Source organism: Penicillium arizonense (genome assembly GCF_001773325.1).
Source record: "Penicillium arizonense strain CBS 141311 chromosome Unknown PENARI_contig043, whole genome shotgun sequence".
In the NCBI taxonomy this organism is placed as follows: domain Eukaryota; kingdom Fungi; phylum Ascomycota; class Eurotiomycetes; order Eurotiales; family Aspergillaceae; genus Penicillium; species Penicillium arizonense.
Window position 1 is genome coordinate 47,247 of NW_019173320.1, and position 13,505 is coordinate 60,751.

General features: G+C 51.2%; 7 protein-coding genes across 7 annotated transcripts; 3 read left to right on the forward strand and 4 right to left on the reverse strand.

Moving 5' to 3' along the window:
• Window positions 1–307: 307 nt before the first annotated feature.
• On the reverse strand, window positions 308–1,039 carry PENARI_c043G08489 (uncharacterized protein; the record flags this gene model as incomplete). The annotated part of the gene is made up of 1 exon (XM_022637213.1): window positions 308–1,039. The coding sequence occupies one exon, from the start codon at window positions 1,037–1,039 to the stop codon at window positions 308–310; it is 732 nt and encodes a 243-aa protein (XP_022482938.1).
• Window positions 1,040–3,070: 2,031 nt separating this feature from the next.
• Window positions 3,071–8,172, forward strand: PENARI_c043G06908 (uncharacterized protein; the record flags this gene model as incomplete). Its single annotated transcript, XM_022637207.1, has 3 exons — window positions 3,071–4,066; window positions 4,128–4,256; window positions 4,318–8,172. The coding sequence occupies 3 exons, from the start codon at window positions 3,071–3,073 to the stop codon at window positions 8,170–8,172; spliced, it is 4,980 nt and encodes a 1,659-aa protein (XP_022482943.1).
• Window positions 8,173–8,499: 327 nt separating this feature from the next.
• PENARI_c043G00917 (uncharacterized protein) lies at window positions 8,500–8,940 on the reverse strand (the record flags this gene model as incomplete). The annotated part of the gene is made up of 3 exons (XM_022637189.1): window positions 8,500–8,775; window positions 8,822–8,848; window positions 8,887–8,940. 3 exons carry the CDS (start codon window positions 8,938–8,940, stop codon window positions 8,500–8,502), a joined length of 357 nt encoding a protein of 118 aa, XP_022482953.1.
• A 1,304-nt stretch (window positions 8,941–10,244) lies between these two features.
• Window positions 10,245–11,125, forward strand: PENARI_c043G09972 (uncharacterized protein; the record flags this gene model as incomplete). Its single annotated transcript, XM_022637217.1, has 4 exons — window positions 10,245–10,379; window positions 10,429–10,508; window positions 10,593–10,743; window positions 10,835–11,125. The coding sequence occupies 4 exons, from the start codon at window positions 10,245–10,247 to the stop codon at window positions 11,123–11,125; spliced, it is 657 nt and encodes a 218-aa protein (XP_022482949.1).
• A 429-nt stretch (window positions 11,126–11,554) lies between these two features.
• On the reverse strand, window positions 11,555–12,320 carry PENARI_c043G07096 (uncharacterized protein; the record flags this gene model as incomplete). Its single annotated transcript, XM_022637209.1, has 3 exons — window positions 11,555–11,764; window positions 11,937–11,949; window positions 12,277–12,320. The coding sequence occupies 3 exons, from the start codon at window positions 12,318–12,320 to the stop codon at window positions 11,555–11,557; spliced, it is 267 nt and encodes an 88-aa protein (XP_022482950.1).
• A 220-nt stretch (window positions 12,321–12,540) lies between these two features.
• PENARI_c043G05891 (uncharacterized protein) lies at window positions 12,541–12,761 on the reverse strand (the record flags this gene model as incomplete). The annotated part of the gene is made up of 2 exons (XM_022637204.1): window positions 12,541–12,655; window positions 12,712–12,761. The coding sequence occupies 2 exons, from the start codon at window positions 12,759–12,761 to the stop codon at window positions 12,541–12,543; spliced, it is 165 nt and encodes a 54-aa protein (XP_022482927.1).
• Window positions 12,762–13,105: 344 nt separating this feature from the next.
• On the forward strand, window positions 13,106–13,433 carry PENARI_c043G08924 (uncharacterized protein; the record flags this gene model as incomplete). The annotated part of the gene is made up of 2 exons (XM_022637214.1): window positions 13,106–13,111; window positions 13,167–13,433. The coding sequence occupies 2 exons, from the start codon at window positions 13,106–13,108 to the stop codon at window positions 13,431–13,433; spliced, it is 273 nt and encodes a 90-aa protein (XP_022482955.1).
• Window positions 13,434–13,505: the final 72 nt, after the last annotated feature.

Consider the following 13,505-nt stretch of genomic DNA (forward strand, 5'->3'; position numbering starts at 1 on the left):
CAGAAAGAATATAAAAGCGTACATAAGGATATGGCATTTAATACAGGAATGAATAGCTGTCGTCTACCGCCGTTACTTGAGCACTCAACGCGACCGGTTAAGCGACCATCTAAAAAGTGCATCTCTGAAGGTCCAACGGAGTCCGACCATTGCAACGATAAGATAAATGATGCTCGAACACCGGCACTCCTCCTGCGGGAGGCTCAGGCGTTTCCAGCAACGTTGAACACCAACTTATGTGTACCCTTTGTAATCGATACAAATGTTCCCGGGGACCGGGCCTAGGTTGTTTCCGGATCAGCGGCCTTTAATCAACGGCTTCCAGCAACAGCGAGTTTCCCGTCGCCTCCGCCAATTCACGGCGGGCGCGGTTCCCCGGGTTCACGGCCGTGAGACGGCGCATCGCATCGGTGGCCGCTAGCTCGTCGACCCGATACAGGGCAACGGCGAGCAGGGCGAGTTGGAGGCCTAGGTCGAAGGAGATGTGGTCCTCGGTGGCAATGCGGTGGATACCTCGGTCGAGGGTGGACCGGATGGTGCCCTGGCAGGCGTCAATGATCTGGCCATACAGGAGCCGTCCCATATGCCGGTCGAACTGGACCTGATCCGCGATGGCAAGGAGGGCGCGGGCGGCGTCGATGCGCAGGTCTGCGGTACCGCGTTCATTAACAACGTCCTCGCTCGCGCCGACCGCGTCCGCGAGCCGACCGAAGGTATCGTCCTGCGAGAAGAACCGGTCGTGAGATTGCCCGCGCCAAACAACCTCGTCCGGTGCCACGGCCGCGGCAATCACCGCCTGGTAGCCAGCCGGATTTGCCCAGCTGGTTAGCGCAACGCAGGCCAGCAGGCGCTCGGCCGGATCGGCCGACGCGTCCTGTAGGATGGCGAGCAGGGCGGGAGTGCGTTCAGCGTAGCCACCATCCAGCGCGTCTGCGATCACGTCGTCCGGGTCGGCGGGGTCGCCGTTGAAGTCGGTGAACAGCAGGGCGTGCATCTCGGGACTGGGCTGCCAGCTGTCCGGGTGCGGGGTGTCGGCCATAGGGCTCCGAAAGGAATAAATGAATGCGAATATGAATAAATGAATCCCGTATTCGCGCGAATAAGTGCATTATTCATGTTGAGATAAAATGGTTGTATTGAGTTAAGTTATCTCATTTTTCGGAGGTGGGACTCCTCATATAAGTTATAGCTATCGTATCATGACTGTATGGGCTATGCGCTGTCTAGAACCAGTTACTTGCAAGCAAACCAAACAGACTAGTTGGCAGGAGGTTCGGTCTGTTGTTTGAGCAATACATCCCTCAGTTAACAACTAATGCTCCGATTCTTGTCATGGGCTGTTGACCAAGTAGTAGAATATGTTTATGTGATCGCTTAGGAGGAGGAAGAGCCTCATGGGATTACAGCCCCGAGCGTTTCACATCACGTGATGTTACCTACCGCCTTTATGAAAGCTTCTCCGCCTTCCAAACTTCTTTCATCCTCGCTCTCATCACCCAAATTTGATCCAAAAACACACTCAGGCGCTCAGTCGGTCCTCTGAAAGAGACTGCTTTTTCCCCGTCCTAGAAATTCTGTGGTTGCCATGGCTTCTGTTCATGCCCTACCTTTGGAAATAGTCGAGTTGATCGCAATGAATCTCGGCCTTGCGGATTACTTACGCTTCCGTGCGATTTACCAAACAACATGGCGCACATTCGGGTGTGAAACTTTGATACACCTTTTAGATGATATCACGAGACTCGACGGCAAAAAGCTAGCGGAGGGAATAGCGAATTGTCATTACATATCTCGAGGCCATGTCTTGCTATACACATTCCGCAAGAACGGTATATCAACGGATTTGGATATTTTAGTCCAAAATGGAGCATCGCTCAAACGTGTCCCTTGTGGCGATATCGTTGAACGCGAAATTCAGTCGGAAGACTTTGAAACCAGGCTGGGCTGGTTATTCCAGCACGGTGCTTCTTATCAAGAGGTTCGACGACGTGGAGTCAACAGGTCGCTTTCCGATGCGTTCTTCAGAGACAGAAAAAGGCTAATCTGGCTGCTTCGGAATGGTGCTTCTCCAGATAAAACAGTTGACCCAGCCAAATGCTCGCCCTCCCGAACTATGAAAGCCTACAAGCTAAAGCGGCGCGGAACCGAGTTACTCGTGGAAAGAGCATCTATAAACGAGGATCAAATTCAACTACCTAGTGCACCCTGACGCAGTCTACTCCAAACTTGAACGACAGCTGTCATCTTGTGACCTTCGATCATATCCGTCTTAGCTTATCTAATCCAAAGGTATGTGCCATCTTCCTCATCGAACTTGACCAACATTCATAGAAAACTGTAGCAGTGAATTTTTGCGCTTGCACCGATGTTCTTTATGGGACGTCTCCCGGGCGTATCTTGGCTCCCCGTATATGGCTCATTCATGAGGAGACCAGAACGGGAATTGTGGCATTTGCGATTGCGACGATAAATGGACGCTATATCTACTTCTGAGACATTAATAGAATGGGAAACGGAACGCTCAAATATGAGTGCCTAGATAAGTTGGATACTTTAATATCACATATTTACCCAGCCATTTCTGCTTTACATTAACTTCCCAAACAATATATCTCATAACACATTGACTAAGTGCTCGCTACTCGAAATGGGATTGACCTTACGACTTTAGTAAACATCGTTGTTAAGAGATTGAGGGAAAACAGAAGGAAAGTTGTCAACGAGCGAGCAAGGACCTGCGAGATACCGGTATTTTAAGCAGGAGCATTACAAGTAATTTACAGCACAGCATATCACGTGGTGATGTGTTTCAATCTGATTCAATGCTTGAAACCGAGCCAAGCCAGAAATGGGCTAGCGTGTTTCGGATTGGGGTTCGACAAGAATTCTATCCGAGCAAAGTGGGGAATCTGATTTCGAGCCTCCCTGTATAATAAAACTGGTGAAACTGATTTCGATCCATGCTGTACCGGTGGATTCGATCGGCCCCCTGCCCAGACGTTGTGGTTGATATTATCTTCGATATAAAACTGTTGTGGTTGTGTACCGAGCGGGAGCTAACCCCGGACCGATGGCGGACCCACCCGCGGGAGGGCCCGTACCCCCTCCCACAAACACCCAAGAAACTCACGCCAGCTTCTCAGTTGAGGACTTCCAGCCTCGAGTATCGATCGACGCAGGCCAAATCATAGGGAAAAGAACGAGAAATGGCGAAGCTTATACACCTACCGAGGGCACAGGCCGGATTACCACCAGAGAGGTGTGGAAGCTCATCGACAACCTCAAGGATATCATCCATCGCCAAACCACGCTCATCGAATCCACCAAAGCCGACCTAGAGGAGGTCAAGCACAACCAGAACGTCCTTCGAGAACAGAATGACAGGCTTCATGAAGAAGTCAGGGCCCTAAGAGCACAAATCGAAGCCAGCCCACAGCCAAACCCGCCTAGAACATGGGCAGCGATAGCAGCCAGCGGTACCAGTGACCCGCAACCAAGCCTCCAACGACCCGAGAAGGACCGGAACTGCGTCCGCATTAGCACACAGAGATCATTGGTGGACCCGAGGGACAATGAGAATAGCGAAGGGAATACTTTCGGGCGATACCTCTCTACCGACTCTGCTAACACCTATATCCGTTCAGCGCTGTTAAGCGCACCTTCGACTCAAGATGCACACGTGGCCGGCATTGGTACCACTAAAACAGGATACTTAGTTCGCTTTAAAGACCCAGGGTCAGCCGAAGCAGCCCGCAACCATACTGAATGGTTGAATGAGCTAGGAAATAATACAAAGCTGGTTAAGCCGCGGTTCGGCATCGTCGTGCACCGCACCCCGACAGAGAACTTCGACCTAGAGAATGCGAACCCGAAAGCCATTCAAACAATTATGGAAGAAAACGACCTAGCCGAACAAGGCTTCCAAATCGAAGAGTTAGCATGGCTTAAGCGGAAAGATAAAGTTCTGGGGAAGTTTGCGTCGCTAGGTATCTGGTTTGACTCTGCAGAAGGAGCCGAATACATCCTTAACAATGGTCTCCTTGTTGGACAAAGATATATTGGTAGTGTGGAGCGCCGCGAGATCAAGAAAAAGAGGTGCTTCCGATGCCAACGTTTCGGACACTTAGCGTGGTCGTGCAAGGAAACACCACGCTGTGGACATTGTGCGGGTCAACACGAGCGGCAACGATGCCCTACAGGAATCAGGGCCAGATGCCTGGATTGTAGCGGCGAACACCCAACTGGTGACCGACAGTGTGCGTCACCCGCAACTTCCAACCCGCATCAATGTTAGAAACGAACCTACGCATACTACAGTTGAACATCATGAAGTCGGGACCTAGGATGGAAGCACTCATCAACGACCACCAAACCCAAAACTTGGATATACTTCTGATCCAAGAACCCTCGATCACCACCTACCAAACACATGTTAACCACAGCGCCTGGCGGCTATACCGGCCAACCCTCGAGACCGGAGCAGATCGATTCCGAAGTCTAATCTACGTCAACCAGCGAATCTCAACGTCTTCACACCGGCAGATTCTTTGCGATCACCCAGATATTGCAGCCGTCAAGATCTGGACAGCCGATACTCAACTCCTCCTCTTTTCTGTTTATATCCCATCTGTCCCGCTGTGTACGCCGGACGAGGCGTCGCCAGAACCAGCATTCACCGCCATCCAAAATACGATCACAGATGCTCTACGCGACAGTCGACGATCCACAAGTGTCGTTCTCGCAGGAGACTTTAACCGCCACCACCCAACCTGGGGTGGTAACCACATCCAACCACGACTTATCGAAGAAGCAAGCGACCTTATCACCTTCTTCCAAGCTAATGGGTTATACAGCTGCCTCCCCCGGGGGACAGCGACATACTGGGCTCTGAATGACCCCGGGAGGAACTCCACTATTGACCAGACGGTGACGAACCGACCAGACCTTCTCATCAAATGCCATCTCTACCACGACAACTACGGGTCGGACCACCGTGCCACGTACTCGGAATGGAATCTCCAAGCTCAGTACAGGCCCGCCACCAAGGCAAGGAAAGCGTTCGACCGGGCCGAATGGAACAAGATTGGCCAGGAGGTGTTGCGGCAAATCGGTCCGTGGAAAGAAATCAAAACACGACCAGCACTAGACGAGATGGTGCAGAAACTCATAGAAGCAACAAACGCAGCCGTAGATCGGTACACGCCTGATGTACGCCCGACTCCATATTCCAAACGATGGTTTACTCCGGACCTCAAGGTTCAACAAATCAAGGCCAACCAGCTTCGCCGAAAATGGCAGGAATCCTGTGCCCAACTTGGACGAGAACACTCTTCATCTACAACCCTCTTCCGAGAGATGCAAGTAAAACGCCGGACGTGGACCCGGGCCATTGAGAAAGCTAAAGCATCACACTGGAGACAATTCCTTGACGAGGCAGGGGAAGGGAAACTTTGGAAAGCGGCCACTTACATGAAACCCCGAGATGCCTGGGGGTGTACCCCAGCGCTGCAGGTCGGTACTAGCGAGCTTACTGGGAATGAAGAGAAAGCGCAGGCCTTCCTAGACTCCTTCTTCCCCGAAATGAATATGCCCTGCGACAATCTACCAACCCCAACACCACTGGAGCTCCCGTGGCAACCCATCACTGAGCTAGAGATTCAACGATCTCTCAAAGCAGCCAAGGGAACCACCGCACCAGGAGATGATAATCTGCCGATGCTCGTGTGGAAACAACTATGGGTATACCTAAAAGACATCATCACCAACATTTTCAACACATCTATGACTCTAGGCTACCATCCCAAGCAATGGCGGAACGCGAAAATCGTGGTGCTAAGGAAGCCCGGAAAGCCAGATTATTCAGTCCCCGGGGCCTACCGCCCGATCTCACTCCTCAACACGCTAGGCAAGCTTCTCGAGGCAGTAGTAGCCCGTCGACTTTCATATCTCACAGAAAAGCATGGCCTGCTACCGGACACCCAATTCGGTGGGCGGCCGGGAAGAACCACTGAACAAGCTTTGCTGGTGCTCTTGAACGCGATCGACCGGGCGTGGTATAAAAACAAAGTGGCTACTCTCGTGTCATTCGATCTAAAAGGAGCTTTTAACGGGGTCAACCAAACGAGCTTAGATGCTTGCCTGCGGGCTAGGAGGATCCCCGCAGTTGCAAGAAAATGGATCGCAAGTTTTATGAGCGACCGCTATGCTAGCATAGGATTCGACGACTTCCGCACAGAGTTAGCACCACTAGCGAACGCTGGACTCGCACAAGGATCACCTCTCTCTCCGATTCTGTTTACATTCTTCAACTCCGATCTAGTCGACCAACCTGTCACCTTTCATGGCGGCGCATCAGCCTTTATCGACGACTACTTCCGCTGGCGAGTAGGACGCTCGGCAGAGGAGAACCTAGCCAAGATTCAGTCCCAAGATATCCCCCGCATCGAAACGTGGGCGCGGCGAACTGGGTCCTGCTTCGCAGCCGAGAAGACCGAACTCATTCACCTGACCCGAAAAAGAGGAGAACACTTGCAAGGCCATATTATCGTGAATGGCACGACGGTCAAACCATCGCCCATAGCTAAGCTGCTAGGCGTGATCTTCGACCAGGAGCTGAGATGGAAGGAGCATGTGCAACAAGCTATCAAACGCGCAACCAAAGTCACTATTGCCTTGAACGGACTGCGACACCTTCGCCCAGAGCAGATGCGACAACTCTACCAGGCATGTGTAACACCAGTAGTAGACTATGCATCAACGGTCTGGCACGACCCACTGCGAGACAAGACACACCTCCGACAGCTGAACACGATACAAATGACCTCGCTGATCCGGATCCTGTCAGCATTCAGAACAGTAGCCACCACGACCTTGGAAGTGGAAGCACACGTTCTCCCCACCCACCTGCGTCTCCGCCACCGAGCCCAGAGGACCATCGCTAGCCTCCACACTTTACCACGGGATCACCCCATCTGGAGTGCGCTCTCACGAGCCCAGAAACGCAGGGATAATATCGGCTCGTACGCTCGCTTCCCGCTCGCGGAAGCGATGAAAACCATGAATATCGAAAGGCTAAACGAATTGGAAACCATCGATCCACGACCACTACCGCCGTGGCGACTCGATCCCTTCGCTGAGATTGAGATCGGGTCTGATCGCGAGACAGCGGCACAGAAGGCCGAGACCACTCGCTCAACATCCGACGTTGTTGTCTACTCTGACGCCTCTGGTCGACAGGACTACCTAGGCGCTGCCGCTGTAGCACTCGACAACAACCAAGAGATACTCGAGGCGCAGAAGGTCCAAGTAGGACCGATGAGCCGCTGGTCTGTCCACGTAGCGGAGCTCATAGGCATCTTCTACGCGATCAGTGTAGTGTTCAAGATCGCCCACGAACACTTGAGAACAGCAGACAGGCAACTGACAGCGACGATCCTGTGCGACAGCCGGTCCGCCCTGCAGGCGGTTCAAAGCGCGAGAAACAGATCAGGACAACGCATCGTTCACGCAATCCTCCAGGCCGGCGCCGAGGTTCTAGCGGTGGGAATCGCACTCCGCCTTCAATGGTTGCCAGGGCATTGTGACAATCCTGGAAATGACGCTGCTGATCGATTAGCAAAGGACGCCGCCAGCCCAGGCAAAACCCATCCTTTCCGCCCGCTCCTCACCAGAGAGAGGGCGTTCATCCGTCGGAACATCTACTCTCAGTGGGAACAAGAATGGAAATCATCCACCAAGGGTGGTCACTTACGAAAGATCAATAACACCCTGCCAGCAAGCTACACTAGGAGGCTGTACGGGAACCTGCCGAGAAACCGCGCGTACCTCTTGACGCAGCTGCGCACGGGCCACAACTGGTTATCCAGCTACCGCAAGAATGTTGGTTATAGTGACGACGACCAGTTCGCATGCGGCGCACAAGAAACAGTCACCCATGTGCTGGTGGATTGCCCGAACTTGAGGGAACTTCGGAGAGAGCTAAGGAGAGAAGTTGGAGACGCGTTTAATAGCGTGTCGAGCCTGCTGGGAGGCTCAAAACAAGGTGAGAAAGGTAAACCAGACACTGTCTCGCGAGCCAGGACGGTCAATGCCGTGCTGGACTTCGCCGAGGCGTCACAACGGTTTCGGAGTCGCGCGCCACCGGGGCAGCCTAACAATGGGAACGGCAATTAGGCCACGACAGGCCTTGACGAGGCTCTAAGTTCGTTTTCAGGAAGTGGAACACTCTACATGTACGTACACAGATATATATAGTAGTCGTATCCTGCATATCGTTCGCGAGGGGTCAGGGTAAATGAATTCACACACACTCCTGTATTGTCTCCAAGTTGGAAAATTAAGACCTAGGACGATCATGAATATGCAATCCTTTCTCTTGCGTTGTCCAAGAACCCTGGTAGGTTGAGTCTGCAAGGGTGGTTCCAGTCATCGAGTACGCGAGTCAGTCGATCCCGAGATGATTCCAGTGCCTGCTCAAAGAAGCGCAGCGGAGACAGCTGCTTATCGTGGCGATGCTGAAGACCGTCCCTCTTTTTGCTCAGGTGTGTTGCCAGCCTCCTTCAAGATCTGATTGCCCCGCTCTAGCTTCCGGCCATCGATGTGCCTGGACACGCACGACTCCCATAGCCGTCGATAGAGTGCGACGAGTCGACGACCCACTGGAAAGGCGAACTTGGGATCGTCGCGTTCGAGGTCTGCTAACACCTTCAAAATAGGTTGTAAGGGTTCGGTCACCAAGGTATGTCTTTTTTCTGCTTCCTGTTGCGAGCGGGAGAGCTGCGATGGTCAGAAAGAGCATTGGAAGCTGAGCCGTTCCACTTACCAATGGAGGAGCATGATCAGAATTTTCCTGTGAATTGTCTTTTTCACTAAGGATTCGCAATTCACTTGGCTGCCGGTCTCCTTCTTTTCCTGGTCTGGCGAGCTGTTTGGGGCATCCATTTTGTCCGTAAGAGGAAGTCGGGTGTCTGGCCACTACCACCTCCATCAATCCTTGGAGTATTTTAAAGACAAAGTATACGGACATAGGTGGTTATGTACAGCGATTTTCGAAAACAGTTTACCCTTTAAACACTCACACTTTGTTTCTCGGTCCGTACTAGAAACAACGGTAGGCTATATTTCGCTAGCTCGCAAATGAGACTGATCTATCAGTGGACAATATCTTACCACTCGTCCCAATAAGAATTCAGCTCGTTTCGGGTACGGGCTGAGATACAAAGCGTGAGTGTCTAAATGGTATACAGTAACTGTTCTCGAAAATCGCTGTACGCACTCTCACTATCACCATGAAAGTCAATCAACGCAGTCGGGGTTTGACTAGAATCTAAAGATTTTTCAGTGCTCTGTTAGGAGCCTGTTCAATGATGGTGATGGTTAGTAAGTGTACCTCATATTCCGTAGCTCACTGATGATGAGAGGTCCTTCAGGATATATATATTCAATCAGAACACTTTTTCCACATTCGTTGAAAGTCTCAGAAATCCCAAAATCAGATAGAGTAAAATTTACAGTACTGAAAAAGAAAAGTGAAAGAAGAAGGTATCTATCTCAACGATGGTCACAAGTGCAAAAGTTGACTCAAGAGGCTAAGCTTCAAGAGTTGACGGATCGAGTACCCGCGCCAGCGCGCGCGACCGTGGCCTGACGCTTTCCGCAGTCTAGATGGACAGAACCACACACAGCTCAGACAACCAACACTCAAGCGAGGCTAGGAAAAAGATCCATGATCGTTAGTGATGAAATGTGAGCGCTCTTTGGTAGAATCAAAGATTGAATAGCTTCCAGTGCCTCAATAAGAAGATCGTAGATTTGACAGTGAGCCAACGTTTTTTAACCGACTCAACTTCACTCATTCTTAAAATGACTCTAGCATGAATTTTCTCGGTGGGCATCTAAAATCGCGCCAAGAATTTCGTTGCAAATAGTTGCGGTAGTACGAAGGCACGGGTTGCAACAGGTCTCACTTATAATAGGCATCGTGTCCTTCAACGTTTGCTACCTAGCGGAGCACCCACGCGACAGGAGCCGAGAAGCCTATAAATACGTCCTCTCCCCCCAGAGATTTGTTTTACAACTCTACTACTTGGCTATGCAGAGTCGAGCAGGCCTTCGGTTCGGGGCACCTGATAAGTTCTTCCCTTTGACCTACTGGATTCCACTGTACTGACATCTATACTGTAATTACATTGTGGACTGACAGGCTAGGAAGTGCTTGTGAGAATGAGATTCCCACCAGGTCCACTATGCCACCCATGCCAGCCGATCAAAAAAGCAGTTTTGTGTTAGATGGTCGATGTATCTATGCGAATATCTGTCCATCAAAGCAGCCGACCATTGTCCCGCCTCTGAATATCGATGCAAGAGCGATTTCCATACAGGTATGTAGATTTCAGCGCGACCCTTTCCGAAACTAGACTGACTTCAAAGACGATGCGAAAGAAAAGATCCATCCGTCCAATGCACGCGCAAAGCCACGGAACCCTTTCCGGTGTCTTCTTTCAGAACATGTAAGTCACTTATTGTCTGGCCGACCGAAAAGCTAATGATGGACAGGAAACCGTTGACAGCGCGCCAAACTGAACCCGAACCAGCACTTCGTCAGTGCTCCACGCAGTCATGGTTTACACACCATTTCTGGCCCTGTCACTTCAAATCATGCAGCATGTCCTGAAATTCTGCAAACCAGGGCTGCGGGTCAACGACAGGACGCATAAGCCCCAGACGTTCGTTGTGCACGATGAGGTGAGTGGCCTCCTGCTGCGCCTGGTCCGATAATCTGTGCCAAGTCTGTGTCTCAAACACAAAAGCCACTGACATCTTCATGCCGTTGTAGGAGCAGCCCATCGCCAACCGCGAAAATCTTGTGACGACTAACCTATTCGCGCCGAATCAGATACGACCAAGGTGCCGACGCGCAATCGCATCTTCCGCCCTCCTCACCGCCTTCACATCCTCAACGACGGTGTGCCTCTACACGAAGCAGTCTCCCAATACGACTGTGCAATTTCTTGTCACAGGTGGGTTCGTCGCGCCCCTTTGCCATCTTGTGAACTTGCCCGATGCATCCAGCAGCTTCTCGAAGCGACAGCCGGAGAGTGCGACGAACCTACATGGCATGGCATGATTGGTGCCTGCATTGCAGAAGAGAATTGGAAGTGATCTAGTTGGTAAGCTGGTATGATCACGATTCTTGTTTATAATCTGCTTCAACCGTACACTCGGGGAATTCTTCATGAACAACGTAAAGCGCGACACCTCGTCCAACTGGATCAACACTTGCTGACTCGGATCTCACAACAGGAGACACCCTCAGATTCTCACACACGAATGCGAAGCGAGCAAACGTCTTGTCTGCTCGACCTCCCCTGCACCAACACCATCGTATACTCTGTTTCTTCCACATGACTACTGGTGGCATCGATGAGCCGCTACCTCGACCTTCTCCCAGTCGATTTGGTTCATCAGATCACGCGTTTATGCCTACCTGATGCAAGACCCAATGGAGCGCATAGCAGTGTCTGTTTCTCGGTATTTGAACACCCACAGGGGATAGCTAGTTGCGGCTTGGATCCCTGGCGTCCAGTGGGTGACCACCGTTGTCCTCAGATGGCGTCTGGCGTCTTTCGAGCCTGAAAATCTGAAGGCACCGGGAGGAGCCGATGTTTCGTCTTGCTAAAGCCGTATTTTCGTACACGGCGAGGTTATTCGTCGAGTCTGCTTGCAAGGAGAATGTGAGGTGACCCGTCATTGCTAGCCGAATCATCTAACAAAGCCATGTTAGCTTCGAATCGATGGACGAAACCGAGGACGGCCAAACGAAAGAGAGGACCCATGACCCAAGAACCGCGTCTGATAGAGCCCTCCTGATTCCTCTTCCTCCCCGCGTTGCTCCGCTTATCGACATATTCGAGCGAGCGGGAACCACTCGGACATACACGGAGCTGCATGCTATGAGGATTGTTTGTCTTTTCCCTGTTAGACAGAAGCTTGGTGATTTGATTACTAAGCCTGTGTTTTTCTATCCAAGCCCGAGCACTACGTGGAAACCCATACACCTTGAATGTCACAGCAGCTGGAGGTCAGTCAAGTTATCCAGTATCCTTCGTCCATTGAGACCGTCGTCTAACATATCGCAATTGGAGGCGCAAGCAGGTCTTGCCAGGAATCACCACTTCTCTACCTCCCGAGCTCACTACCCTTTGACCAACGATGATATTTCCTCACTCATCGCGCCGGAAAATATCTGGCATATCACTCACTGTTCGAGCAACTTACCGTGAAGGTGGGTTTGATGTCTGTAACAGCACCACTAGAGCCATTGTAGGACCTCTTGGACTCTCCCGTACAGCCAATAATTTATTTTCTACCCGTAATAAACCCTTAAGCCATATTTGCTTGAGGACGAATTTCAGCAGACGCCCTAGGGCCGGATGTGGATTAGAGCACCCTTGTGCGAATACCACCCGGTCCTGAGCGGCGATCGTGGAGAGTGTCTTTACCAGTTCTGGTTCTAGGTGGCTAGTTGGACTCCGATCGCACTTAAACTATATCAGCAGCAGAGCATGCTGTGTCGCATGACTCAGGAATACGTCCACAAATAGTAATGCCCGTCGCTTTAATCGCCGGACTGGACTTCTTCGAGAGATTGGTTGGACTATGAATGGTAAGTTACTGACGGGATATTATTCACAAAGATGCGACGGCTCTTACATGTAGAAGGAGCGGATCATATATTCCCGAGCGAAAGCTCCCAATGACATGTTGACCTCGAGCGAAAGCAACTCTCACTCTAGAATGTAGGCATTTTATCATAAAGTACGTTCGAGCGACACGCAATATTCATGTGGAGAAACAGCTCTGACTACACAAGGAATAGAGCCTGTCGTACCATGATGTTTGCCCGCGATCCGTGTTTTCGAGCGAGACCTCATCACATGGCTCTACACTCCGTAGTTCTGTTGAGCGTACAGTATATTGCGTGATCATAGTTGAGCAACTTGTAGATTAAATCATCTCAACTGAGTTGGAGGCTGTACGTCAAGCGTGACCAACAGGGATGGAAACTGCCTTGCGGAATCAAAAAAATGCAAGTGAAGTTTCTATAATGTCGGTGAGATGGCAAGAACCGCGCTGCCTCCATAAAACGTTGACCACCCCTCCTTCAGCGCCCGACTATTCACTACAACTGTGATGCTTCGCTACACATATTTGACCACATCGACATCAACACCCATCAACACCAACACATCAACACTCTCACCAGCTCTCACCAGCTCTCACCAACTCTCACCAACTCTCATCAACTCTCACCAACTCTCACCGACTCTCACCAACTCTCGCCAACTCTCACCAGCTCTTACCAGCTCTTACCAGCTCTCACCAGCTCTCACAGCTCTCACCAATTCTCACCGACATGTTTGATCTACGCCTGAATGAAGGGTGCCAATTTCAATACCGCGAAAGGACTATCGGACGCAAACCATCAGCGCAGAACATTTGGGAAC